This window comes from Cricetulus griseus, chromosome 9 (genome assembly GCF_003668045.3).
Source record: "Cricetulus griseus strain 17A/GY chromosome 9, alternate assembly CriGri-PICRH-1.0, whole genome shotgun sequence".
Taxonomy (NCBI): Eukaryota; Metazoa; Chordata; class Mammalia; order Rodentia; family Cricetidae; genus Cricetulus; species Cricetulus griseus.
The window spans coordinates 28,157,690-28,185,417 of record NC_048602.1 but is presented as its reverse complement, the minus strand read 5'-3'; the positions used below and the strand labels follow the sequence as shown (position 1 = coordinate 28,185,417).

At 52.1% G+C, this 27,728-nt stretch overlaps 1 protein-coding gene across 3 annotated transcripts; it reads left to right on the top strand.

Moving 5' to 3' along the window:
• The first annotated feature begins 99 nt into the window (after positions 1–99).
• Positions 100–27,728, top strand: Eml2 (EMAP like 2). Of its 3 annotated transcripts, XM_035449376.1 has the most exons (22): positions 100–124; positions 1,011–1,229; positions 1,339–1,462; positions 1,552–1,656; positions 3,949–3,977; positions 4,515–4,644; positions 6,967–7,116; positions 8,685–8,754; positions 8,848–8,958; positions 12,531–12,626; positions 13,545–13,679; positions 15,810–15,909; positions 17,969–18,123; positions 18,269–18,394; positions 22,344–22,475; positions 23,207–23,274; positions 23,676–23,764; positions 23,958–24,055; positions 24,651–24,738; positions 25,141–25,236; positions 26,362–26,492; positions 27,314–27,728. In XM_035449376.1, the coding sequence occupies exons 1-22, from the start codon at positions 115–117 to the stop codon at positions 27,437–27,439; spliced, it is 2,388 nt and encodes a 795-aa protein (XP_035305267.1). In that variant the 5' UTR covers positions 100–114; the 3' UTR covers positions 27,440–27,728. The 3 variants fall into 3 exon arrangements, with proteins under 3 accessions (XP_035305267.1, XP_035305268.1, XP_035305269.1); XM_035449377.1 differs by lacking the exons at positions 100–124; positions 1,011–1,229; positions 1,339–1,462; positions 1,552–1,656 and adding an exon at positions 3,399–3,504; XM_035449378.1 differs by lacking the exons at positions 100–124; positions 1,011–1,229; positions 1,339–1,462; positions 1,552–1,656 and adding an exon at positions 3,523–3,565.

The following is a 27,728-nucleotide window of genomic DNA, read 5'->3' as shown; positions in this document are numbered from 1 at the left end:
TAAGGGACACAGGACTCGGGATGGCAAGTGCGACCTCCGAGCCCGGCTGCTGTTCCTGCTACCACCTTCACTTGAAACGGGCTGGAAGCCAGGGTCTCCTAGATTGCCTCAGCAATGAGTCTGGGTAGGAGTGGTCCGGGAGGGAGGAAGGAAGGCCACCTAGAATCCCCCTCCCTCGTGGGAGGGAGGAGGGGGAAATGATGAGGGAGTCATTTAAACTGCATCGGTGGGTTAAAGATTTGGGGGAGAGCTAAATCCGGGGTAGGGATACAGAGATAACATGGAGTGGGGGGTGGGGGGGGCCGCAGAGGACAGAAACTCCGGGCTGGGGAAAGAGACCGAGTCATCTCTGCCCTGCAATCCCCATGTCGACCGCCAGGGGTCGTAGAAGCTCTGTCCTTAAGGCTTCTTGGAGGCCCGAACTCCTTGGAGACGGGGGAAGAGGGGAAGAGGTTTACAGGGCAGGACCTTTTGGCTGGAAAAGTCTAGGATACAGCGAGAGAATGTCGGTACAGGTGACAGAATATTGGCATTCGTCAGAGAACGTCGGGGGGCGGCGCCTGCTGGGACGTTGTCACCGGGAGTGGGGTTGATGTCATCTTTAAAGTGCTGATGTGACTTAAAGATATTGAACATCTTAGTCACAGAATCTCAAAAGCCAAGTGAGGACCTGGGATTGGTGGAATCTGCATGAGAAAAAAAAAAAAGGGACTTCCCCCAAGGTCGCATGGCCAGGGAGGGCACTGTGGCCGGGAGAGGAGGTGGGGGTTTCCTTCCTCCTTTCCGGAACCCCTCTTCTCTTCTTGGGCGCATTTCCAAGCATCCCCATCGAACCCAGGTTGCAGGAAAAGTCAGGCAGCTTGGCTGGTTCCGACAGACCCGGTAGAAACGGGACGGACGCTCCTGGTCCTGGGAGCGCCCCGCCCCATCCATCCATCCTCCCAGCTCCCCCCCCCCCGGTGGTCCCCGGCGGTTCCCTGCATCCCGTGTGCGTCTCCTCGGGTTTCTAGATGACAATCTGTCCGGCACCAGCGGCATGGAGGTGGACGACCGCGTGTCGGCGCTGGAGCAGCGGCTGCAGCTGCAGGAAGACGAGCTGGCGGTCCTGAAGGCGGCGCTGGCGGACGCGCTGCGTCGCCTGCGGGCGTGCGAAGAACAAGGCGCGGCGCTGCGCGCCAGGGGTACCCCGAAGGGCCGGGCACCCCCGCGTCTGGGCACCACCGCCTCGGGTATCTTGGCCAGGGGTGGAGGGTGTGATGGAGGCAGGACCTCAATGCGCCCATCATCTTCCGTGCTCTAACCCCACCCATCCATCCATCCCTCCCTCCCTCCCTGCAGTGTGTCAGCTCCTGAAGGGCCTTCCCACCAGGGCGCCCCTCAATGGCTCCGGACCCCCGCGACGCACGGGCGGCTATGCCACCTCCCCATCATCCCCCAAGAAGGAGGCAAACTCTGGACGCAGGTAAGGCAGGAAAAGCAGGGCGCTCTGGCCTCCTCCCTGGCCGTCATCCTCGCGGGCTCTGCCCGCATCACTCCCGGTCTTTCTCGCAGCGGTCGCCGCTACTTGTCACCCGAGCGCCTGGCCTCCGTGCGTCGCGAGGATCCCCGTAGTCGCACCACGTCTTCCAGCAGCAATTGCAGCGCCAAGAAAGAAGGGTGAGTGGAGAGGTGGGGGCCCCCCCCAACTCCAGGGAGGCAAGAGAGTGAGTGCGTGCCTGGGGGGAATTGAACCCTGGCCACGATGCTATAAGCTAGAGTGGGGCGAGCCTGTTGCCCACTTCTGGGGTAGCCTGGTCAAACAGGAAGGCCTGGAGGGGTGGCGCCAGTCCTGGGAGCCCGACCAGAATTGGGAAACGGAACTAGAACTTAAGAAGCCCTGGATGGTCTACCATGGTTCCGCGGAGGAAGCGAGGGAGGAGCCAGGCTCTTGGGTGTGGCTGCTAAGATAAAAGAAAGTTCCCCTTGATTCTCAGGGTGGAGTCAGAGCTTCTGTAGGGAGTATAGAAAATCAGAGATGGAGGCGTGCGTCAGTGCAGTTAGCAGGGAGGGTCGGAACCTAGAGTTGGGGACAGAAGAGTGGGGGCCTGTCATTTCAGGAACCCCACTCGGGTACAAGACCCTTGGCGTGGGTGGGAGTGGCTTAAGGTTAGGCGGGGCTGTACGTGGGCGTGGTCCAACCTTACAGCGATCACTTGGAGAATGTTGGGAGCGGGTCCTGTGAAACTGGATAGAGTCAGAGTGTCTGATGGGACCCAAGAAAGGGGGCGGGACAGCCGTGGGTTATTTAATGGAGAGGGAAGCCTGGACCGGCCTCGGCCTAAGCCTGTAAATTACAGCAGAAGCTGAGGCAAGGGGATTGCCCGAGCGTTCCAGTCCAGCCTGGGTTTCCAGTGAGACCCTGTCTCGAATTTATAAACAAACAAATAAGTAAATAAATAAGCAAACTGCATGACTCAGATCCCAGGACTTGGCAAGTGGAGACGGGAGGGTTGGGGTTCAGAGTTCATTCTCGGCTACTTTCCAAATTTAAGGCCAGCCTGGGCTACTTGAGACCCTGTCTTAAGAGACAGAGACGACACAGACACGGACAAGGAGATAGAGCCAATCCGGGGCTAAAGTTAGAAAGAGGGGGTGGGGCGCCGGGCGTTGGTGGCATTGCACACCTTTAATCCCAGCACTCGGGAGGCAGAGGCAGGAGGATGTCTGTGAGTTTGAGGCCAGCCTGGTCTCCAGAGCGAGTGCTAGGATAGGCTCCAAAGCTACACAGAGAAACCCTGTCTCGAAAAACCGAAAAGAAAGAAAGAAAGAAAGAAAGAAAGAAAGAAAGAAAGAAAGAAAGAAAGAGGGGGTGGGTGTGAACAGCGGTGGGCTTGGTCAGGTCAGGCTGGGGGAGGAGTCAAGGTGTTGAGGGTGCTTCAAGCAGCAGAGGCCAGGACTTGAGCAGGCAGTGTGGCAAGTCAGAGGTCAAACCCCAGCAGGTTTCAAGTCTCCTGAGATGATAACAAACGCGATCTGGGTCAGAACTTGCCTGCGTTAGCCGCTATCAACCTGGCAGGCACCCCGGGAAGAGTGGCCATTCCATTGCCGTTTTTGAAACTAGTGACAAAAGCACTAGCTGGGCAGCTTGCTCACACCTCTAGAACGGGGTGCAGTGACAAAAGCATTAGCTGGGCAGCTTGCTCACACCTCTAGAAAGGGGTGCAGAGCGGGGGAGGTCTGAGCTCAGGCAAGCACGCTCGCCTCCCTCCGAGTCTGTGTCGTCCACCTCCACCCACCCCACACCGTGTATCCCGAGAGCCCGGTGTCTGGAACCCGAGGACCGGCCGGGCTACGGGACCCGGTGGCACCTGGCGCCTGCAGGGGTCCGCTGCGGGGGGCGTGGCAGGGGCGTGGCAGGGGCGGTGGCGCCAGCGCCTCCCAGGGCCGGAAGCGGCGGGGCCGGTCTCGGCTCCACCCCCGACCCGAAGCTCGGCCGGCCGCCGCCATGAGTAGTTTTGGAGCTGGGTGAGCCCCTCTGGCAGCCCCCCCTTCCTCTTGTCCCCTCTGTCCTCTGGCAGAGGAGAAGGTGGAGACACGCCCCTTCCTCCTTGCCTTCCCGACTGCTTGAACTTTGGGGTGCTGGGGAGGATTTTGCTGCCGAGGAGGGAGGGTCGGTCCCTAGTGACTCCCGTTTTCCAGGATCGCGTGCCTGCCACTCCGTGCTGTGTGACCCTTTGGCGATCTCTGCCTCTCTGGGCCTGTGTCTTAGGCTCTTCAGGCTCTAACGAGCAAAGCACAGGGCCTGCAGAGAGGTAGCGCTCCGCTCCTGACTCGCCTGACTTATTCGTTGAAGACCCGCAGAGCCGGGGGTGGGTGGGTGGGGTGGACTTCCTCTCCTATCTTATCTGCCTGCTAAAACACTCATCCTCCTCCCCCCTTTTTTTCTTCCCTTGCATCTTTTCCTGACAGGAAAACCAAAGAAGTTATCTTCAGCATGGGTGAGTGTGGAGGGTGGGCGCGATTTCACTGAATGTAGCCTGCAGAAGACCTGGGGTTCAAGCTACTGGGCCTTGGCCTATCTGGCTTCATTTTTATCTACCACTTAAGGAGAGAGAGAGAGAGAGAGAGAGAGAGAGAGAGAGAGAGAGAGAGAGAGAGAGAGAGAGAGGTTGGAAGATGGGTCAGAGGGAGAGAGGGAGGTGTTGTCTAAGCCAGTAACCCAGCATTTGGGAGACTGAAGGCTTCTTGGAAGTTGGAGGAAGGCTAGCCTGGGCTACCTAAAGAGATCCTGTCTGTATATAATGAGCTGGCTGTGGCGGCTCACACTTGTCATCCCAGCACTTGGGAGTCAGAAGCAGAAGGATCACCTTGAGTTCCAGGCCAGCCTGGGCTACACAGAGAATTCCAGGCCAGCCTGAGCTGCAGAGACGCTGTCTCAAATACTAATGATCTTAGTAACAGCACTTACTAGTCAGAGGAATGGGAACGGACCTAGGGGCTGATATGGAACCTGACCTCTGAGGGTGTCTCCGCAGAGGAGGGGTCTGTGAAGATGTTTCTGAGAGGACGCCCTGTGCCCATGCTGATCCCGGACGAGCTGGCACCCACCTATAGCCTGGACACCCGCTCTGAGCTGCCCTCCAGCCGGCTAAGGCTAGACTGGGTGTATCCTTTGATTACGCTCCCTCTCTGCCCTCTTGGAAGAGAAGTCCCCGTGAGGGACTTTCTGGAGGCAGGGCCCTGGGGGGAGGCTACAGCTGGGATATCTCAGGCCACTGTTGAGGAAGCGGTGGTGGTCCGCGCAAGTGGGGGTCGGCGCAGCGAGTCCAGAGGGACGCAGAGTAGCCGGAATGACCTGTGAGTTACTCATTCAGGGAGTATTTGGCTGGAGATTTTGAGGCAGATTGTTGAACTTCCTATTAGTCAGTCAAGGGTGATCTTGAGCGCCGGGTTTTCCCTGCCTTCACATTCCAAGGACTGGGATTGCAGGGTAAAAGTGCATCGCCATGCCTGGCTTTCGTGAATATCAATCAGATAGATGTAAGCCGCCGAGGTCTTGTTTACCTGTGGGTGGTCTTCACGGAGCTCAGCTTAAGAGTGGAGAGTTGGGGGGTGAGGCCCTGGCTGTCCTGGAACTTGCTCTTTAGAGACCAGGCTGGCTTCAAACTCACAGCAAATAAGCAAAGACTCTGCCCCCTGCCTCTGCCTCTCCAGTGCTGGGATGAAAGGTGTGCGCCACCACCAACCAGTTACAAAAAATATTTCTATTAGAAATATTTTCAGTGGTGTGTGTGTGTGTGTGGTGGGGGTATCACATCGGGGAGCCACAGTTCCTCCAACGGAGAGTGGGTGTGATGACTCTGTGGCCCCAGTGGGTTTGAACTACTTGGGAAACCGAAAACAGTCGTAGAGGGTGAATTGGAGGCACGAGTTTTAAATCCTGCTTCTGTGACTGTGACCGTGGAGAGGTCACCTTCCTCCCTGTGCCTCAGTTGGTTTTTCCTCTGAAAAATGTATTTCCTGACTGTAGGCTCCCAGGACTGTGGAATGATGGGTAAAGGGGTAAAGGTGTAGGGCTTGGGACTGCATTTTAGATGGCTTCTTGGATAAGGTGCTTGCCCTGTGTGCAAGCATGGAGACTGGAATTTCGATCCTCAGCACGCACGTAAATGTTGGGTGGGCGTGGTGGTAGCCCACCACGTGACCAGGAGGCAGAGACAGTATTCCAGGGGCATGCTTACTAGCTAGACTACTTGGAATTGACTCCCGGTTCAGTGAGAAACCCTGCCGGAATGAAGCCGAGAGCGACAGGGACATGCAGTACACGAAGTCAAGTCAAGTAGTCACACATGGTCACACACACACACATTCATGCACACCTGCACACACTCATCCAAGTACAACACATACATACAGGCAAGAACATTATTTTAAAAACACTGGCTCTATAGTTCAAGTCCCAGGCATAGAGATGGATAGAACACAGGACATTGTGCTAGGTAAGTGCTATACAAGCCACTGAGCCACGCCCCCAGCCCCTCACTGGGGGATTCTAGGCAGGGGCTCTACCACTGAGCCACGCCCCCAGCCCCTCACTGGGGGATTCTAGGCAGGGGCTCTACCACTGAGCCACATCCCCAGCCCCTCACTGGGGGATTCTAGGCAGGGGCTCTACCCCTGAGCCACACCTCCTAGTCTCTCCATTATGGAGTCTAGATAAAGTAGTCTATCTCTAGGTAAGTTGCCTCAGCCTTCCAAATGCTTTAGAATTACAGGTGTGCACCTTACAACCACACTCTCTTGTCTATAAGACACTTGGCATTAGGTTTAGGGTCTATGCATATCGTGTAGGCTGACTTTCATCCTGAGATCCTAATTACACTGTAAAAATCCATATTCCATCCAAGCTCACTGGTGACTTTGGGCTGACATTGCAGCAGTGAGGATTGCTACCAGATGAAGGTCAACCTGGGCTGCGTTGTAGTATAATGTTTACAAACAAACAGGGCTGCGGCAATAGCTCAGTTAGCAAAGTGGTTGGTGTGCAAGCAACAAAGACCCGAGCTCCATCCTCGGTACCCACAGGAAAATGAGCCAAGCTTGTGGCTACAGGCCCAGCACTGGGTGGGGTAGAGACAGGAAGATTCCCTGGGGCTTGCTGACCAGCCAGTCTAGCTGAATCTGTGAGTTCCAGGTCCAATAAGAGACACTTGTGTCAAAACGAAGGTGGGAAAAAAAAAAAAAAAAAAACAAGGTGGGAGAAACTGGGGAACACACCCCATGTTTACCTCTGGCTGCTACAGTTTTGTACATATGTGAGTGCATGCACAATGCTCATACACACAAACCTGAACCTATGTTTTGGTGGCAACATGGTTCAAACCTCCTGCAGAGGCAGGGTGGAGACAGGAAACATTCCAGTGACTGACTCCCTTTCAGTCGAGAGGTACTGAACAGGCTCCTTAACCCACCCCTGGGCGTCTCCAGCTATGGCTATCGAGGCAGGGACTGCCGAGCCAACCTTTACCTCCTACCCACCGGGGAGGTGGTGTACTTTGTGGCCTCCGTGGCCGTACTGTACAGTGTGGAAGAGCAGAGACAACGGCATTACCTGGGGCACAACGATGACATCAAATGGTGAGTCAGAGCAGTTTTGGGGACGAGAGAACCCAGGCTTGGGCACTGATCCAATGGGTACCTTCTGGGCCTCTTTCCACATGACTGCCGAGATGGAGTGTGGACCAGTGCCAAACCTCTGTACAATGAGAGTGCTGGCTACCCCAGGTGGAAGCTGTGAGAAAATAAGCATGTATAGTGTTTATCTACTTTTAAAATGTACATAACGTGCATTGGTGTTTTGCCTGCATGCATGTCTGTGTGAGGGTGTCAGATCCTCTGGAACTGGAGTTCCAGACAGTCGTGAGCTGCCATGTGGGTGCTCCATGAAGGAATTGAACCTTCATCCTCAGGAAGAGTAACCAGTGCTCTTAGCCACTGAGCCTTCTCTCCAGCCCCTATAGTGTTTATCGTTTTTTGGTTTCTTTTTTTCAAGACAGAGTTTCTCTGTGGCTTTGGAGGCTGTCCTGGAACTAGCTCTTGTAGACCAGGCTGGTCTTGAACTCACAGAGATCCGCCTGCCTCTGCCTCTCTATTGCTGGGATTAAAGGCATGTGCCACCAACGCCCAGCTTATCGTTTTTTGTTTCTTAAATATGTGTGCATGTGCACCACCTGTGTGCAATGTCTCCAGATTTATCTGTAGTTACAGCAGGTTATGAGCCACCCAGTAGGGTGCTGGGAACCAAATCTAGGTGCTCTGGAAAAGCAGCAAGTGCTCTTCCACTGAGCCGTCTCTCCAGCACCCTAGCTTTTATTATTTTCCTATTGTGGCAGGGTCTCTACGTAGCCCAGGCTGGCCTGGAACTTCATGTGTAGCCCAGACTGGCCTTGAACTCATGACTCTCCTGCCTCAGCCTACTGAGTCCTGGGATTATAGATTTATACCACTGCATCTGACAATCATCAGTATCACTATGGTGATGCCCTCACCCAGTGTCCCTAGTTTTTGCTTCTTTTCAAGAAAGTGACCTGGCATTTCCGGGTATTTCCATGTTGGGATTTAAAGTTTCCACAGCCACTGTTTTTAGGGCATGCCTGAGCCGGGTGGAGTCGGGAGGTGGGGTCAGGAAAGTCAGAAGTTCAACATAATTCTCAGCCAGGCAGCCTATGAAAGCCTGGGCTTCATCAGACATTGTTTCAATAAACAAATGAAAGAAAGAAATTTTTTCCCTTTTTCCTTTTTTGTTTTTATGTTTTTCGAGACAGAGTTTCTTCATGTAACAGCCCTAGCTGTCCTGGAACTCACTCTGTAGACCAGGCTGGCTTCAAACTCACAGAGATCCACCTGCCTTTGCTTTCTGGGTGCTGGGATTAAAGGTGTGTGCCACCACCACCTGGCTTTTTGTTTTGTTTTGTTTTTCAGACAGGGTTTCTCTGTGTAACCCTGGCTGTCCTTGAACTCACAGAGATCCACCTGCTTTTTGCCTCCCTAGTGCTGGGATCAAAGACCTCTGCCACCATGCCTGGTGTCATGGATATTTTACAATTCATGTTTATTGAGTGAGCAGCTGTGCTCACTAACCTTCTGACGAAGGGTCACCGTCCCTCCCCAAGCTGAATTCTCTTCCTCTGTTCCTTGACCCGCAGTCTGGCTGTCCACCCGGATATGGTCACCATCGCCACGGGACAGGTGGCAGGCACCACAAAGGAAGGCAAGGTATCCGTGGGGAGTGGGCACTACACAGAGGACTGGGACTGGAAACTGGGACTCCCCTCCCCCCCAAAGTAACTGCTTTTCTCTTTTCCACAGCCTCTGCCACCCCATGTCCGTGTCTGGGACTCAGTTTCCCTGTCTACCTTACATGTCCTGGGGCTGGGGGTGTTTGACAGAGCTGTGTGCTGCGTGGCCTTCTCCAAATCCGTAAGTCTTTGGTCCAATCCCTTTCAAAAGCTCCTTCCTATGGGTGAAAAGGCTGTGCCTCGTTATGGCGTCCTGAGGAAGCCATGAACCCTTCCAAATCCTAGGCCCTAAGGTCTCACAGGCTGTGACCCAGAGCCCAGCACATGGCTCAGTACATCTGAAATTGCAACACACGGGACCGCCATACCCTTCCTTCTCCATCGCTTGACTCCCATTGGGTTATTTTTGCCTGAGCAGTCTAGAAGGTTCCTTATCTCTCAAGGCGTTTCAACCCCAGCACTGAGGGCCTTGTGCCATCCAATCCCCCGTCAAAACAGAAGTTAAAATAATCTTACTGGAATTTGTGGAGCAACTTGGTGTTCATAGAATTGTCCTCCCCACCCCCTTGATGGATAGTTCTTTTAATGATAATTTTGTTTGAAAGTGTTGGTCTGCAGTGGATTGAGAAAAAAAAAAAAGTTCTACTCCTCAAAAATAGTTCAAGAAACACTGGCTTGTGTGAGGGCACAGGCCTGTGATCCCCACAGCATAGAAGCCAACGCAGGAGAAGCCGGGGCTATATGAGATTTTATTTCATAACTCAATTGGGTGGAGTGGCGCATGCCTTTAAATATTGGCATTCGTAGGAGGCAGAGGCAGAAGGATCGCTGTGAGTTCAGGGCCAACCTTGATCTATGTATCCAGTTCAGGCTAGCCAGGCTACACGTGAAAGCCTGTCTCAAAACACAACAAAAAACATCAGGCCAACTTTATTTCTTTGTATTATTATTATCATCCTTGTTATTACTATTTTTTTGAATTTTTTTCAAGACAAGATTTCTCTGTGTAACACCCCTTTCTGTCCTGGAACTTACCTGTCTCTGCCTCCTGAGTACTGAGATTAAAGGCATGCACCACCTAGCCCTCATAATAATAATAATAATAATAATAATAATAATAATAATTTATAATTATTATTATTATTTTGAGACAACGTCTTACTATTATAGTCCCAGGTGTCCTAAAACTCATTATGTAGACCAGGCTGGCCTCAAAGTCACAGAGATCTCCCTGCCTCTGCCACTAACTCACAGAGACCCACCTGCCTTTGCTTTCTGAGTGCTGGGATTAAAAGGAGTGCACCACCAATGCCTGGCTCTTTTTATTTTATTTTTTTATATTTATTTATTTATTTATTTTTGGTTTTTTGAGACAGGGTTTCTCTGTATTGCTTTGGAGCCTATCCTGGCACTCTCTCTGGAGACCAGGCTGGCCTCGAACTCATAGAGATCCACCTGCCTCTGCCTCCCGAGTGCTGGGATTAAAGGCGTGCACCATCAACGCCCGGCATTATTTTTTAAAGGATTTATTTTTAGGTGCTATCACTAATGTACCTGCATCCATACCTAGGAAACAGCACTAGATGCCCTGGAGCAGGAGTTTCAGGCAGCTGTGAGCCACCTAACATGGGTACTGGGGACTGAACCCGGGACCTCTGGAAGAGCAGTCAGTGCTCTTAACCTCTGAGGCATCTCTCCAGCCCCTATTTTTTTTTTTATTAAATTTTAAAGTTAGCATATAAAATAATGAGCCTGGTTTTGTATTGTCATTATGAATGTCACTGCACTTAGCTCTGATCGGTTCTTGCCCCGTCCTCCCCCTGTCCCCCAGTTAACTTTATCTTTCTTTAAGCATTTACTTATTTATTGTGAGTGTACATGCACACAAGTACCCCAGCATTCCCGTGGAGGTCAAGGAAAACTGCTGAGAGTTACTGCTTTCTTCCTGCCTAGTGGGTCAGCCCAGGGGTGGGACTCTGGTCAGGCTTGGCGTCGAGCACCCTTACCCACTGAGCCATCTCGCCAGCCCCGCCCCCCCAAGTCCGACGGCCAACTTTGATAATGACTGGATTTCATGTACATAAAAAGCCATTCCAGAGATGGGGGTGTGGTTCCGTGGCAGGGCACTTGCCAAGCCTGCACACTGCCCGGAATTCCATCCCCAGCACCAAATGGGGAAGAAAAAAAAAAAAAAAACCAACAACGAAAAAGAAACAAATGATCACTAAGGAGGCAGAGGCGCTGGCTGGGCTACATAGCAAGTTGGAGAAAGGACCCCGTTTCAGCATCCCTCACTCCATATGATAGTACAGAGTAGATGATGTCAGCAAGAGCCGCCACGTGTGGCAGCTGGAGAGATGGCTCAGAGGTTAAGAGCACTGGCTGCTCTTCCAGAGGTCCTGAGTTCAATTCCCAGCACCCACATGGTGGTTCACAAAGGTCTATAACTCCAGTTCCAGGGAATCCGATGCTCTCTTCTAGCTTCTATGGGCGCTACACACATGGAGTGTACCGACATTCATGCAGGCAAAATGCCCGCACATGTGCTCTTAACTGAAGTAATAAAATAAAATAAAATTAGGGGAAATAAAAGAATTCCCCAACTGTACAGGCTACAAAGTTTCTTAGGGACGAGTCATTGTAAAACCCTTTAAGGGGTATAATGGTAGTATACACCACATTTCCTGGATACTAAGGACGCTAAAGCCAAGATAAGTTCAAGGCCAGCCTGGGCAGTTTAACTAATTTTAAAAAAAATTAATTTATTTACTCATTTTGTGTTTGGTGTGCAAGCATGTGAAAAACGTGTGTAAAAGTCAGAAAACAACTCAAGGAAGTCAATTCTCTCCTTCCACCATATGTGTCCTGGGGATTGAACTCAGATCATTGGGTTTGGTAGCAAACACCCTTACTTACTGAGCCATCTGGCTGGCTCATATGGTGGTCAATCAAGTGAGGTCCTTTCTCAAGCAAAGACAAGGATGGGACTGGGAGCATGACTTAGTGGGGTAGAGCCCCTGCCTAGAATCCCCCAGTGAGGGGCTGGGGGTGTGGCTCAGGGGTAGTGTCCTTGCCTAGTATATGACAGGTTCTATCCCCATTATCACACACAGACACACACACACAAAAGATTTAATTTTTGTTTTGTTTTTTCGAGACATGGTTTATCTGTGAAACAGACCTGGCTGTCCTGGAACTTGCTCTGTAGACCAGGCTGGCCTTGAACTCACAGAGATCCATCTGCCTCTGCTTCCTTGAGTGCCCAGCTAAAAAATGATTTTTTAGGTAGGATAAAACTTTTTTTTTAACCACTGTTGGCTTCCTTTTTATTTCTGGATTCTGTGATTAAAAAAAAAAAAAAAACCTGGGAAATGCAACTTAAAAAAACAAAGGGTAATCAAGGCACTAGGAACTCAAAGCCATGAGCTGAAACGTCACTCAGCTTACTTCTACTTTTCCACAGTTCAGATTCCCCTGCCTAGGGAATGCCACTGCCCACAGTGGGCGGTTCTCCCCATCTCCGGATAATCCAAGTAATCCCCCACAAATATGCCTGGAGGCCATCCTGATCCAGACGGCCCCTCACTGAGACGGCCTTCCCAGGTGACTCTAGCTTGTGTCAAGTTGTCAATCAACCCTGACCGATGCCCCGTGTGCCATGCTTGTGAAGGTCTTTGAACAGGCAGCCGTAGCGAGCCGACCGGAGTGGGCTGTGGGAAAACATATCCGCACCCACCTCTCTGTCTTCCACAGAACGGGGGCAACCTGCTGTGTGCAGTGGATGAATCCAACGATCATGTCCTCTCCGTGTGGGACTGGGCCAAGGAGACCAAGGTGGTGGATAGCAAGGTGAGTGGCCTTGCTGCTCATTGCCCTTCCCTGTGGGTGTCCTCTCACGACGTGCTGGGCCATGCGGTCAGGAGTCTGTAGCCACACTCATTTTAAACAGGGCCCTTGGCATCGTCTTTTGGGAGACTGTGCACAGGGCTTCTCCTCTGTGAGTGCCAGTGGCCTCCTGTGAAAAATCAGGTCAACAGGAGGTGGAAAGACTGGGTATCAGGTCCATGGACCGGGCTCAGCACAAAGTTAGGTGTGGTGTGGCACACCTTGAATCCCAGAATATAGGAGGAAGCTGAGCCGAGAGATCTTGAGTTTGAATCTGGTCTGGGCTGCTTAACAAGACCCTGTTCCAAGAAAAAGAGAAATAGCCAGGCATAGTGGCGCACACCTCTAACCCCAGCACTCAGGCTGGTGAGCTCTGGGTCGCCCAGGGCTGCGTGGTGAGACTCTGGCTCCAGGGGAGGGTTTGGGGTGGGGAGGCGTGATCAGGAGATAAGATATTTGCCCAGGATCACATGCCTGGGCTGAGAGCAGGAAACCTGATTCTAGATCAGGGGCCCCTCTTTAGGAAGGATGAGGGGTAAAGAGAGAAGGCGGCGTCCCGGAAATAGACTTTGCGAACTGGACTCTAGACATGGCTGTGACATATCTGTGTAGCCTTAGGCACTGTTTATGTCCTCCCACCCTCGTCTGTGATGGAAAGCACTAATGGGCCTCATCTCCCAGGGGGCGATGAGGATAAAGTGTGTTTTGTAAGTGCTCACTACAGCGTGTAACTCAGAATAGGGGCTCCCAGAGGGCCCGCTAGTGTACTCACTCTTCCCTAAAGCAGGCTGTATAGTGCAGTCCTGCGGTGTGGGTGTGGCATGGTAGTCCTGGCAACTTTGAGATCCTCATTCAGAATCTGTCCTGACCCCCCCCCCCCAGTGCTCCAACGAGGCCGTGCTGGTGGCCACCTTCCACCCCACTGATCCCAGCCTGCTGATCACCTGTGGGAAATCCCACATCTACTTTTGGAGCCTGGAGGGAGGCAGCCTGAGCAAGCGGCAGGGCCTGTTTGAGGTGAGCGCCAGGGATCTGTGGGTGGCCCGGGGCCAGCCAGGGACACCCAGTGGGGTGGACGGTCTGGAGGGCTCCAGGGGGTGGCAGGATAGAGCTACTGAGCTGTTGCCTGACCGGCCTGAGTTTCCTCGTCCCTATGATGAGGGAAAGTCCTGCTGGAGTCTGATGTGTGAGGGTCCAGAGGGTGAGAGAACACAGGAGCTCCATGAAGGGTGCATGAGGACTGGAGTTCCAGTCCCCAGCCTGAGTGGAGCACGGTGGTGGCACACCTGCAACCCTGGGGAGGGGAGAGAGAGAGCGCCCAGGGCAAGTTCGCCAGCTAGGGTAGCTGGATCTATAAACCGCAGGTTCGGTGAGAGCTCCTGCCTCGGTGCAAATATGTAGAGAGCCATCAAGGAAGACATAAGACATCAACTCCACATGTGTACACACGCTCACACATGTGAACACACTCACACAGCACAGCCACATACATGTGAATGCAATAGCACACACATCCACACATATGAACATCCATCGCATATACACACATGAACACAATAATAGCACACCTACCCACACATGTGAACATACATAGCACACACACACACATGTGAACACATAATGCACTCACACAGCAACATACATGTGAACACAATAGCACGCCTACCCACACATGTTAACACACATAGCACTTCACACAGCACCACAGACACACACACACACACACACACACACACACACACACACACACACTACAAGCCAGGGAAGGTGGCATGTTTTTATAATCCCAGCGCTGGGGAGATGGAGACTGGCAGTTCCTTGGCCCATTGGTCTGCCAACCTAACCTATTTTGCAAACCCCAGATCCCAGTGAGAGACCTTGTCTCAAAAACAAGGTGAGGGACCCCGAGTTAGTGGTGTACACCTTTAATCCCAGCACTCGGGAGGCAGAGGCAGGCAGATCTCTGTGAGTTCGAGGCCAGCCTGGTCTCCAGAGCGAGTGCCAGGATAGGCTCCAAAGCCACACAGAGAAACCCTGTCTCGAAAAACAAACAAACAAACCAAAAAACCAAGGTGAGGGGGGCCAGACATGATCGCTGGGTAGTTAAGGGTGCAAAATGCTCTTGAAGAGGACAAAAGTTAAGTTCCCAGCACCCATATCAGGCAGGCAGCCCCCAGGGATCCAACACCCACTTCTGTCTGGCTTCTGCAGGCACCTGTACTCACAGGCACACCTCCCCACATAACTTCTAAATAATTAAGATTTAAAAACAAACAAACAAACAAACAAACAAAAAACAAAGTTACATGGGCAAAACGGCTCAACATTTGAAAGTGCTAGCCACCAAGCCTGACCACCCAAGTTCAATCCCTGGAACATACATAATGAAAGGAGAGAACTAACTCCCACAGTTGACCTCTGACCTCTACATGGACACCATGACACGTACGTGCCCACACACACATATATACCACAGAATCTTACAGAATAAACAAGAAGTGTAACGAAATAGTTTTTAAAAACCAGATCAACACGCCGGGTATGTTGGCGCACACCTTTAATCCCAGCACTCGGGAGGCAGAGGCAGGCGGGTCTCTGTGAGTTCGAGGCCAGCCTGGTCCACACAGAGAAACCCTGTCTCAAAATACCAAAAGAAAAAGAAAAGAAACAAGCTGAAAGCAAGGTGGATGGCTTCTGAGGGATGACACCGTGGTTGTCCTCTGGTCTCCATGTGAAGGCACATGTGTACACACCCAGACATATGTATACACGAAGGATCAGAACAAGAGAGAAAGGGTCCACGAGGGCAGGCGCTGGGGGCTATGAGGAGGGATCCCCACTCTGCTCAGAGGGAGGCGTGGAGGACGTGAGGCCCAGAGACAGATGCAGGAGAGACACTGGAGCAGGCACCAGAAGGTGGGGGGGGGGCAGAGAGACTGTCAGAGGTTTGTCCCAGGGTGGGCGAGCGTCATCCACGTGACACTTCAGGAGAGGGGAAAGTCAGGTATTCTCTATGGGGCCTCCCACCCCAGACCGCAGGGGTTTCTCGATAACCAAAGCCCTGGATGCCTGTGACCTGCACAAGGCCACCCTGCTTTGTTTGGTGACACTCTGACGCCTTCTCTCCTCGCTCCTTCTGCATCGCAGAAACACGAGAAACCAAAGTATGTGCTGTGTGTGACCTTCTTGGAAGGTGGCGACGTGGTCACTGGAGACTCTGGAGGGAACATCTACATCTGGGGCAAAGGTCAGTGTCAGCACACTGGTTTGGACTCTGACCTCCATCTTTTCAAACACCCTCGGCTGAGTCTCCCTCTCTTTAACCACGCTTGTGTGGGATGAATGTCACTATAGGAGAAAATTTCTCCTCCTTTAACGTGTGTGTGTGTGTGTGTGTGTGTGTGTGTGTGTGTGTGTGTGTGTGCAAATGTGTGTGGAGCCTGGAAGTGATGGTCAAGAGTCACCCTCAGTCACCCCGCTTGCTACGTTATTCATGGAGACAGGTCTCCCAATCAAACCCAGAGCTCATCAATAGTCCCACTAGGAAGCTTGCCCTACAATCTTGTGTCTTGATCCTCCAAGACTGGACATAGATGAGGGTTCTGGGGATCTGGGCTCTGGCTATAATACTTGCCTGGCCAGCACTGTAACCATGGAGCTATTATTCCAGCCCCAATCTAGGGTAAATTCTGTTTTTCTTTATTCTTTCTTAAAATTAATTATTTGGGGGTTAGATGGCTCAGTGATTAGAGCACATACTGGAGAAGGGAGGTGGTGGAACAAGCCTTTCATCCCAGCACTTAGGAGGCTGAGGCAGGTTTATCTCTGTGAGTCCCAGGCCAGCCTGGTCTCCAGAGTGAGTTCTAGGACAGCGAGAGCTGTTACACGGAGAGACCCTGTTTCAGAAAACCGGGAGAGAGGGAGAGCTCACATACTGCTCTTTAACAGGACCTAAGTTACCCAGCAACCATGTCAGTGACTGGCTCCTATTCTGGGGCATCCAAGTTTTCTGGCTTCTGCAGCCACCTGCACTCATGTGCACATACCTAAACACACACACACACACACACACACACACACACACAGAGTTAAAAAAATAAAAATAAATCTAAAAATATTTAATTCTATGTATATGAGTGTTGTGCCTCTGTGTGTGTGTGTGTGTGTGTGTGTGTGTGTGTGTGTGTGTGCATGCAATGCTCACTGAGGCCAGAAGAGGGCATCAGATCCCCTGAAACTGGAGTTATGGGTAGTTGGTGAGCACCATGTTGGTGCTAGGAACAGAACCCAAGTTCTCTGCAAAATCTACAAATGCTCTTAATTACTGAGCCCTTAAGGTAAATTCTTATTTTCCAGTTCCAGAATCTTTGCCGAGGCTCAGCTCAGGTGTCCCCAACTCCGTAAAGTCATTATCAGTTCTATGTTTTCACACAGCCTCGTCGTCCTCTGCTAGTTTCATATTAGCAGCAAAGGCCCAAATACACATGTGTGAGATGGCTCAGCTGTAGCCAGTGTGTGGTGTGAATAACTGGATAGAAGGCTGGGTGGACTGATGTATGTGTGAATGGAAGAGTGGGTAAGAGGATGGATAAGTAGGTGGGTAGACTTGTGAATGAGCGGGTGGGTGGATTGATGGATTGGGGGGTCAGTGGGTATGTGGATGGATGGATGGATGGATGGATGGATGGATGGATGGAAGAGTGACTATATGGATAGATGGACCAATAGATGGGTGGATGATGGATGTATTGGTGGTTGGGATGATGATGGATGGATGGATGATGGATGGATGGATGAGCGATTAGATGGACTGATGAGCCAGTAGATGGATGTATTGGTGGGTGGGTGGATGATGATGGATGGATGGATGATGGATGGATGGATGAGCGATTAGATGGACTGATGAGCCAGTAGATGGATGTACAGAAGAGCAGATGAATGAACGGGAGGTGGGGGAGGGGGGAAGGATTGGCCACTGGACCGTTAAATAGATAAATGTGGGTGAATGTGTGGGAGGCGGATAGAATAGAAGGATGGACTGGTGGGTGGATGGGCGAATGTGTGGACAGATGAGCAGATGAAACTGGCAGGAGAACTGCCGCGTGGTGAATGGGTGGGTGGGTGGACCGTCAGCTAGGGGAGTGGAGGAAGCCATGGAAGGTGTGCGAGTGGAGAAATCAAGGGATGGGTGGGTGGAAGGACCAAAAGGAAGATGGTGGATGTGGGCCTCAAAGCTTTAGGCATGCACAGTGTTCAGTAAAGCAACAGCCTCCCCACGCCGACTCCCACGCCCGATCCCCCCACAGGTGGAAACCGCATCACCCAGGAAGTACTGGGGGCCCACGACGGCGGCGTGTTTGGGCTCTGCGCCCTGCGGGACGGGACGCTGGTGTCAGGAGGGGGCCGCGATCGTCGGGTGGTCCTCTGGGGTTCGGACTACAGCAAAGTGCAGGAGGTGGAGGTGAGCATGTGGGGGCTGAGGGATGGCTTCATAGGACTGTGGCAAGGCCCCTAGCCCACCAGGCTTCCCAGCCGCGAGCTTTCCCTGACCACACACGCCACCCCACCGCACCTCACGTGTGTCCCACGCGCGTCTACCCACTCAGGTCCCCGAGGACTTTGGCCCTGTACGCACTGTAGCAGAGGGCCGGGGAGACACTCTGTACGTGGGGACCACCCGTAACTCCATCCTGCTCGGCTCGGTGCACACGGGCTTCTCGCTGCTTGTCCAGGTGAGTGAGTAGCTCCCCAGTTCTGTTCCGACCCCTAAATGCACCGCCTTCATCCTCACCGCCACCCCGTCATCACCATCGCCCCGTCCGTGTCTCCATTTCTTTTCCTTCCTCTTCATATCCCTGCTCCATCCCTTTCTCCTTGGCCTGGGAAACTCCACACCCCTTCCATTGTCTCACTTCCAGCTGGGACCCCCAACGCTGCCCTGACCCAGAACCCCCCAAAAAGGTTACGTGTTTTCTAAAGTGGGTCCCTAGCACCCCTGCTGACCTGATTGGGGATAGCATCCCCCACTTGGTTGGTAATTGCCCTTGCAAATCGTCATATTATCGTGCTATTCGAGACAGGGTTTCTCTCTGTGTAGCTTTGGAGGCTGTCCTGGCACTCGCTCTGGAAACCAGGCTGGCCTCGAACTCACAGAGATCCGCCTGCCTCTGCCTCCCCAGTGCTGGGATTAAAGGCGTGAGCCACCAACGCCCGGCTTGGTTTTATTTTTAATCTTTGAAATTTGGATTTCATGTAGCCCAGGATGCCCCCCCCCAACTCACAACAGAGCCAAGGCTGCCCTTGAACTCCTTCATTTTCCTACTGCCACTTCCCGAGCTCTTGGATTACAGGTGTACACCACCATAGTGGGCTCTGATTTCTTCTTGTAACTCCTCCCTCACCAGTGAGCCATGCTCACTCAGTTCAAAATCCACCTAGTAGGAGGCAGTGTAGCATAGCAGTTTGGAACTTGGAGTCCGGGACTTACTTGGCTACCTGTATGGAAATCACAACCCTGTCGCTCGCTCGCTCGTCAGCTGTGTGATAGTGGCAAGTGAGTCAGCTTGTGTCTCTGAAACAGGGAGAGTGACCTGGTGAGGTTTCGCCAGGTTCCTTAGTCACCGTCATTGCACACTACTGAGGCTGGTGTCTGAGGCAGAGGAGTTGCACACAGTATCTTGGTCCTAATGGCTTCTTGCTCAGTGGTCCCCTTCCCTTACCCAAACCTTGCCTTTTCACTCTGCAAGCTTAGCTAAAATCTGTGGGGCTGCGTTTAGACACTTGGTTAGTCTCGGGAGGTGGCTCAGCCTGTAAGGCACTTGCATGGCGAGCGTGAAGACCTGACCTTCATCCGTAGAATCCATACTGATAGGTAGATGTGGTGATGCACAATCGTAATCCCAGCATGGAGGAGTGGACAAATTCCCAAGGATTACTACACCCTGCAAAAGATAGCTGGAAAGCAAGGCCAGCAGGATTGCTTTTTATCATTCTTGTTATTATGAATGTGTGTGGGTATTTGCCTGCATGTGTGTTTGTGCACCACGTATGTGCAGTGCCTTCATCAGCCAGAAGAGGGCATCAGATCCCTTGGAGCTGGAGATAGATAGATAGATAGATAGATAGATTATATATATATATATATATATATATATATATATATATATATATTATATGGTTTTGAGCCACCATGTGGGAATTAAACCAGGGTCCTCTGAAAGAGCAGCCAGCGTTTTTTTGTTTTTGTTTTTTGTTTTTTTGTTTTTTGAGACAGGGTTTCTCTGTGTAGTTTTGGAGCCTATCCTGGCACTCACTCTGGAGACCAGGCTGGCCTCAAACTCACAGAGATCCTCCTGCCTCTGCCTCCCGAGTGCTGGGATTAAAGGCGTGCGCCACCATTCTTAACCACTGAGCCCTCCCTCCAGCCCCAGGATTTTTCGGTCATTGATTTGTGGGTTTTGTTTCTTTGAGACAGGGTCTCACATGTATCTGTGGCTAGCCCTGTACTTGCTTTATAGAAAGCGTAGCTTTGAACATATGACATTCTTCCTGCTGGACTTACAGATGTGTGCCACCACATCTGGCTTGAATAGCAGGACTTTGCCTGAGGCAAGAAAGGGCCCTTAATAACCTCTATGAATATTTATTTATATATGTTTGTTGTTTCTGAAACAGGATATTCCTTTCTTTTTTGGGGGGTGGGGGAGTTCAAAACAGGGTTTCACTATGTGGCTCTGACTGTCCTGGCACTCGCTCTGTAGACCAGGCTGGCCTTGAAATCACAGAGATCCTCCTGCCTCTGATACCCGAGTGCTGGGATTAAAGGCACGTGCTGCCAACACTACCTGGCTTTAGACAGGATCTTTCTATATAGCCCAGGCTGACTTCAAACTCACAATCCTACCTCAAGCCTCCTAGTTGCTCAGGTGTACAGGTGTCATTTATTATATGAGTAATATGTGTTAATGTCACATAAATATACTATGGATATCAATCACAGTATCAATTATTGTCTATAGCTATAGTTATGTGATTAACAACATCCTGCCATTTTCAGGGTTAATTATTACTAGTGGCTTTTATTTTCTGAGGAACTTCTTTAAGCTAGCCTGAGCTTTCCACTTTCATTTGTTTCTTGTAGTGCTGGGAATAGAACCCAGGGCCTCAGACATGCTAGGCAAGTGCTTTTCCACTGAGCCACACTCCCAGCCCTTTTTGGTTCTTTTGGGTTTTATTATTATTATTATTATTATTATTATTATTATTTGGCTATTGAGACAAGATCTTGTGTAGCCCAGGCTGGCCCTGAACTAGCTATCTACCTGAAGATAACTTTGAAGTCCTGATCTTCCCTGCCTCCACATCCTGAGTGCCAGGTTTGTGTCACCATGCCTGGCTTGTGTTTAGTCCTTTCTATTCATGTTCTCAGGGAGCACACGATGCTTTGAGGGACATGGGATAACTGGCCCCATTTTACAGAGTATGAAACTGAGGCTCCAAGCTGGGCATGGTGGCATATATCTGTAATTTCAGTAGTCAGGAGACTATGGCGGGAGGATTTCTATGAGTTCCAGCCTAGCCTTGACAAGAAGGGGAAGCCCTGTCTCAAAACCAAATAAGGAGCCGGGCGTTGGTGGCATATGCCTTTAATCCCAGCACTCGGGAGTCAGAGACAGGTGCATCTCTGTGAGTTTGAGACCAGCCTGGTCTAGAAGAGCTAGTTCCAGGACAGACTCCAAAGAGACACAAAGAAACCCTGTCTGGAAAAAACAAAAACAAAATGAATCCCCTCAAAGCCAAATAGGGCTAGATAGATGGCTTGGTTGGTAAAGTTCTTGCTCTATAAACATGAGGACCTGAGTTTGACTTCCCCAGAGCCCATATATAAAGGATAGGCATGGGAACACGCCTGAAATCCGAGAACTAAAGAGGCCGAGACAGACGGATCCTTGGGGCTTGCTAGCATGCCTGTCTCTCCAAGTTGGCATGTTCTAGGTTTAGGGAAAGCCCCTGTATCGAAAATAATAGAGCATAGCCGGGCCGTGGTGGCTCACGCCTTTGATCCCGGCACTCAGGAGGCAGAGGCAGGCGGGTCTCTGTGAGTTCGAGACCAGCCTGGTCTACAAGAGTGAGTGCCAGGACAGCCTCCAAAGCCACAGTGAAACCCTGTCTCGAAAAAAAAAAAAAAAAGAAAAAAAAAGAAAGAAAAAAAAAATGAATCCCCTTCAAAACCAAATAGGTCTAGGTAGATGGCTTGGTTGGTACAACAGATGTTCCAGTGAGGTTAGCTGACCAGGTGGCTGGTTCCCACCATCAATAAGAGAGTTGAGGGGCTTCCATGTGACCTCAGAGGTCTCAGTTCTGTGACTCAAGACAAAGCCCACTAGGCTCTTCCCAGATCCTTAAGGCTGAAGTCTGGGAGGTGTCTAGCCAGGATGGATGGAACCTGCGTGGCCTCTGAGATCAGATTCAGAGCCACCCTTCCCTTCCTTCCAGCAGAGGTTTGGGGGGAAGGGACAGGGTAGCCAGATTTAGCCCATCTTGGGAGAACCGTCCTGTGCAGAAGGGGCTTTCCGGGGCATGGGGGACTGGTCTAGACTTTCTTTCTGGCATCAGGGCCAGGTAAGGAAAACACCAGCTTCGCTTCTCCTTCCCATCATCCTTTTTCTCTCCCTCCTGCAGGGACACGTGGAAGAGTTGTGGGGCCTGGCCACGCATCCTAGCCGGGCACAGTTTGTGACCTGTGGGCAGGATAAACTGGTGCATCTGTGGAATTCAGAGACCCACCAGCCCCTGTGGAGCAGGACCATCGAGGTAATGGGATGGGAATGCAGACATTGGGGACTGAAGAAATTGCTGCTTTTCGCATCTCAGGGCTCAGCGTGTCAGGTGGAAGATACACGTGGTCTCTTTAAGAAGGGTATCTTGCTGGGCAGTGGTGGTGCACGCCTTTAATCCCAGCGCTCAGGAGGCAGAGACAGGTGGATCTCTGAGTTCGAGGCCAGCCTGGTCTACAAAGTGAGTTCCAGGACAGCCAGGGATGCACAGAGAAACTCTGTCTGGAAATAAACAAAACAAAAAAAGGGGCATCTTGTTGGGCAGTATTTGGGAGGCAAAGACAAATGGATCTCTTCGAGTTCAAGGCCAACCCGGTTTACACAGTGAGTCCCTGTCTCAAAAGAAAAAACAGAATAGGTAGAGGGGAGATAGTTTCTCTCTGACTTTTTTTTTTGTTTTTTGTTTTGTTTTTTGTTTTTTGTTTTGTTTTTTGAGACAGGGTTTCTCTGTGGCTTTGGAGGCTGTCCTGGAACTGGCTCTTGTAGACCAAGCTGGTCTCGAACTCACAAAGATCCGACTGCCTCTGCCTTCCGAGTGTTGAGATCAAAGGCGTGCGCCACCGACACCTGGCGAGATTGTTTCTCTTATGTTAGCATGCTCAATGGCTCCTGAAGGTTTCTGGAAGGCATGGGAGAAAGTCCTCAGTCTGTGTTAGGAGCTGGTTCTGAGACTGGGGGGTACCTAGATGGACTTTTTTCTCTTTCTAGGACCCTGCCCGTTCTGCTGGCTTCCACCCCAGTGGCTCTGTCTTGGCAGTAGGCACAGTGACCGGCAGGTACTGCTGAACAGACCAAGTCCTTACCAGGTCCTTTTCCTATTGCTCCAAAGCCCTTTAGTTAGAGCCCCTCACCTTCTAAACCCGCTGCCCCAATCCTAAGGGCCTGCTTCTTGAAGTCAGTGCTCTCTCTGCCCACCTATTTGAAATGGCCTGGGCTTCTAAACTTGAGGAGGAGAGAGATGTGGAGGGAGGTGTTGTACATCTCCGCCCATCCCCACCTGACGCCCCCCCCCAACTCCTCACCGTCTGGCTCCACCACCCATGGTAGCCCGGCCCCGTCCCCTCCATCCTGCATTTGGGGGTCGCTTACCTCTCCTTCAGGCCCTCCCTACACACTGCCCTACCTCGTCTGCAACCCCTCATCCCCCACGGCCCCCCATCATGCCTTCTCCCTCAAGGTGGCTGCTGCTGGATACAGACACCCATGACCTGGTGGCGATCCACACAGATGGCAATGAGCAGATTTCCGTGGTCAGCTTTTCCCCAGGTAGGCTTGGGATCCTGGGGAGGCAGGGTCTTGGGGACCAAGGTTCAGAAGCACAGACTGGGGGTGGGGTGGGGTTTGAGGGGCTCGTCTTGGAGGGAGGCGGAGCCTGGGACTGTGGAGGAGGAGGGGCTGAGAGTCTGGGAGAGAAGGGGGCGGGGTCTGGGTGCCTCCTCATAGCCCCTCCCCTCCCCAGACGGGGCGTACCTGGCTGTGGGCTCCCACGACAACTTGGTGTACGTGTACACGGTGGACCAGGGTGGCCGCAAGGTCAGCCGCCTGGGCAAGTGCTCGGTGAGTGGGCAAGTGGTCCCCAGCCCGCGCCACCACCCCGCCCAGTGGGGTGCAGAATTAACCATTTTTCTACCACAAGGGAGCCACAGCTTCAGAACGCGGCTGATTTTTTTCTCTCTCGCCTTGATTATGTCGAGGCTCCTCAGTTGGCCCGCTCCCCCCCCACGCCCCATCCTCATCCCTTATTGTGTTCTAAGCCGCCCCCCTTCTTCGTGTAGCCCCCACCCTCTCCTCCCAAGCCCCGCCCTCATTTGTAGCCCCGCCCCTGCGTCCTAAACCTACCCCTCCATCCCAAGAGCACCTCTGTGTAGCCCTGCCCCTCCCATTCAAACCCCCGAACCCCTGTGTGGAGCTCTGCCCGCTCGTCCGAAACTGCCCTTGTCTGCTGAGCGCTTTTGTCAGCCCCACCCATCACGGTCTGGCCCCGCCCATGGCAGTCTGGCCCCGCCCCTGCTCTCACAAGGCCTTTGTATCCTCCCCGGTAGCCCAATGTGTTCTCACTCTGTGTATTTTGCCTTCTAATCCTATTTAATCCATACCCTCTCCCTGGCTGGGGCCTCTCCTCTGCTCTGAGTGACCCTTGCGTCCCCCGCAGGGCCATTCCAGTTTTATCACCCACCTGGATTGGGCCCAGGACAGCAGCTGCTTTGTTACCAACTCCGGAGACTACGAGATTCTGTACTGTGAGTCCGCTGACACTGGCCAGGACACTGGCCAGATTTCTTTCTTCTATTGCCTCATTTGCAAATGGTGTGCATAGGGTTCCTGGCTCTGTGCTGAGCTAGTCCGACCTGATCCGATTTGGAAATCAGCAATCTCTAGCTTGTGATTTCTTTCCTGGTGCGCCCTATTTCCCTTCCGCTTTGACAATAGACACCAGGTTTTTATGCAAAAGTACCCAGCTCGGGTTTTGGCGTGTCAGCGTCCAAACTCCGGCCATCAGCTGGTCCATCCAGAGAGACAAAAATAAGTGCAGAGACCTTTGGCCCCTCTGTCTTGGACCTCAGTGCTGGATTGTCTGGGAAATATATTGGCCAATGATAGTTCTTCGGGCCCTAAACATCCCTTCTGATTGTCTACCTCAGGGGACGCCGCCACCTGTAAGCAGATTACCAGTGCAGATACCGTGAGGAATGTGGAATGGGCTACCGCTACTTGTGTGTTGGGGTTTGGGGTGTTCGGTAAGTTCTGGAACGGGGAAGGCCCCACCGAGTACCTGGGAAGCAATCTTTATAACAGCTGCCTGCAGGCTGGGGGAACAGAACCTTCACTGTTTGTATGGAAGGGCAGAGTGCAAAGACCACTAAAGCCCCTCAGAGCTGTAATGAAATGAGGCTCAGGGGCACCGGCTCCCAGGGCTCCACGCTGAAGCTCCTCCAGCCACCTGCTCCGTCAGGTGCCCAAGCCATTATCACTAGTGGCAGGAGCACCGTTGACCTGGCAGGGCTGGGGATAGAGCAGTGACAGCGGTGCTCCCAGCTCTGCTCTTCCGGAGCTCACAGTGCAGTGAGCAAGGCAGCCTCACTTGAGACGGTGTGACCCGGGACTATCGGGAACATTTAGGTGTCACTGGGAAAGGAGCATTGGGGCCAAGTCTTTGAAGAAGGTAGGGAGGGTCTCCTGGAGGGAGAGCCATTTGAGCTGAGACCTGGAGGGTCAAGGCACACCCCAGCCCCTCACTGGGGGATTCTAGGCAGGGGCTCTACCACTGAGCCACACCCCCAGCCCCTCACTGGGGGATTCTAGGCAGGGGCTCTACCACTGAGTCACGCCCCAGCCCCTCACTGGGGGATTCTAGGCAGGGCCTCTACCACTGAGCCACACCCCCAGCCCCTCACGGGGGGATTCTAGGCAGGGGCTCTACCACTGAGCCACACCCCCAGTCCCTCACTGGGGGATTTTAAGCAGGGCCTCCACCACTGAGCCACGCCCCCAGCCCCTCACTGGGGGGTTCTAGGCAGGGGTTCTACCCCTGAGCCACGCCCCTAACCCCTCACTGGGGGATTCTAGGCAGGGGCTCCACCACTGAGCCACGCCCCCAGCCCCTCACTGGGGGTTTCTATAGGCAGGGGCTCTACCACTGAGCCACACCCCAGCCTCTCACTGGGGGATTCTAAGCAAGTGTTCTACCACTGAGTCATGCCCCCAGCTTTCTTCTTTTTTTAACTTTTTGAGACAAGCTTCAATAAGTTATCCAGGGAGATCTTGAACTTTTTCCTTTTGTTTCCAATAGCTGGCTTGACAGGCCTGTGTCATCGTGCCCAGCAGTCAGGCAGATTTCATCACTTCTCTTGTCATGTCTACAGGGATCTGGCCCGAGGGGGCAGACGGCACAGACATCAATGCTGTGGCCCGCTCTCATGATGGGAAGCTGCTGGCTTCTGCAGACGACTTTGGCAAAGTGCATCTGTTCGGCTATCCCTGCTGTCAGCCAAGAGTGAGTGCTCCGGGGCCTCAGGGATTGGAGGCAGTATTCACTCCTTTGTGAGAATGTCTATTTTGTTTTGGGAAGAGGGTCTCAAATAGCTCAGGCTTGAGCTGGGCGTTGGTGGCGCACGCCTTTAATCCCAGCACTCGGGAGGCAGAGGCAGGCTGATCTCTGTGAGTGCAAGGCCAAGCTGGGTGCAAGAATATAGTGCTTGGGTTTGGGTTCCCAGCATCCATGATTCCCCTACAGGCCTAGAACAAGGACCAACAGCTACAGAACCAAATTACTGGTGAGAGCACTTGCCTGCGACTGGAAGAGGCTCCTCCTTACCGGAGCCAACTTTTTTAATGAAGTGGAGTTAAAATTTAATGAAGATATTTTAATGTAATTTAAGCATGAGGGTAAAGAGAGAGACACTCAGAAGAAAGAAAGATACACTGAAGAACATGGGTGTGGCCTTACAGGCTTTTCTTCTTCCTTTCTGCTTATTTATTCACTTGTTCATTTACTTATTTATTTGGTCTTTTGAGACAGGGTTTCTCTGTGTAGCTCTGGCTGTCCTGGAACTCCCTTTGTAGACCAGGCTGGCCTCGAACTCACAGAGATCCGCCTGCCTCTGCCTCACAAGTGCTGGGATCAAAGGCGTGCACCACCAACGCCCGGCCAAACATCATAAACTATATAGTAAAAACTTGTAGCACACACACACACACACACACACACACACACACACACACACAAATGTAATATCTATGAAGAAGAAAATAACCATGCCTTCCAGGTGGCATTTTCCATCTGACCTTTTTCTTTCGTTTCTTCCCTTCTCACAGGCCCTAAGCCACAAATACGGTGGACACAGCAGCCATGTCACAAATGTGGCCTTCTTGTGGGATGACAGCATGGCCCTGACCACTGGAGGCAAAGACACTAGTGTCCTGCAGTGGCGTGTAGTCTGAGACAAGGGTCTGGGGCCGGGGGGAGTCCCGTGGCAGGATTGAGTTCTATTTTTGGGAGATGTCTATTGCGGAGTAGAGTAATATATACCCAGAGTATGTCTATAGAGAGGGGCCTATGGGGGTGGGGGGGGAGGGGTGAGTGGACAGACAGAAGTGTTTATTTATCTGGGTGGGAAGAGTGGGCCACCATGCCTTGGGGAAGCATTGGTATTTCCTTTGGGGTATTTTTTGTTTTTGTTTTTTAAGTTTATTCTTTTATATTATCCAGAAATACAGACTTATCACTGAA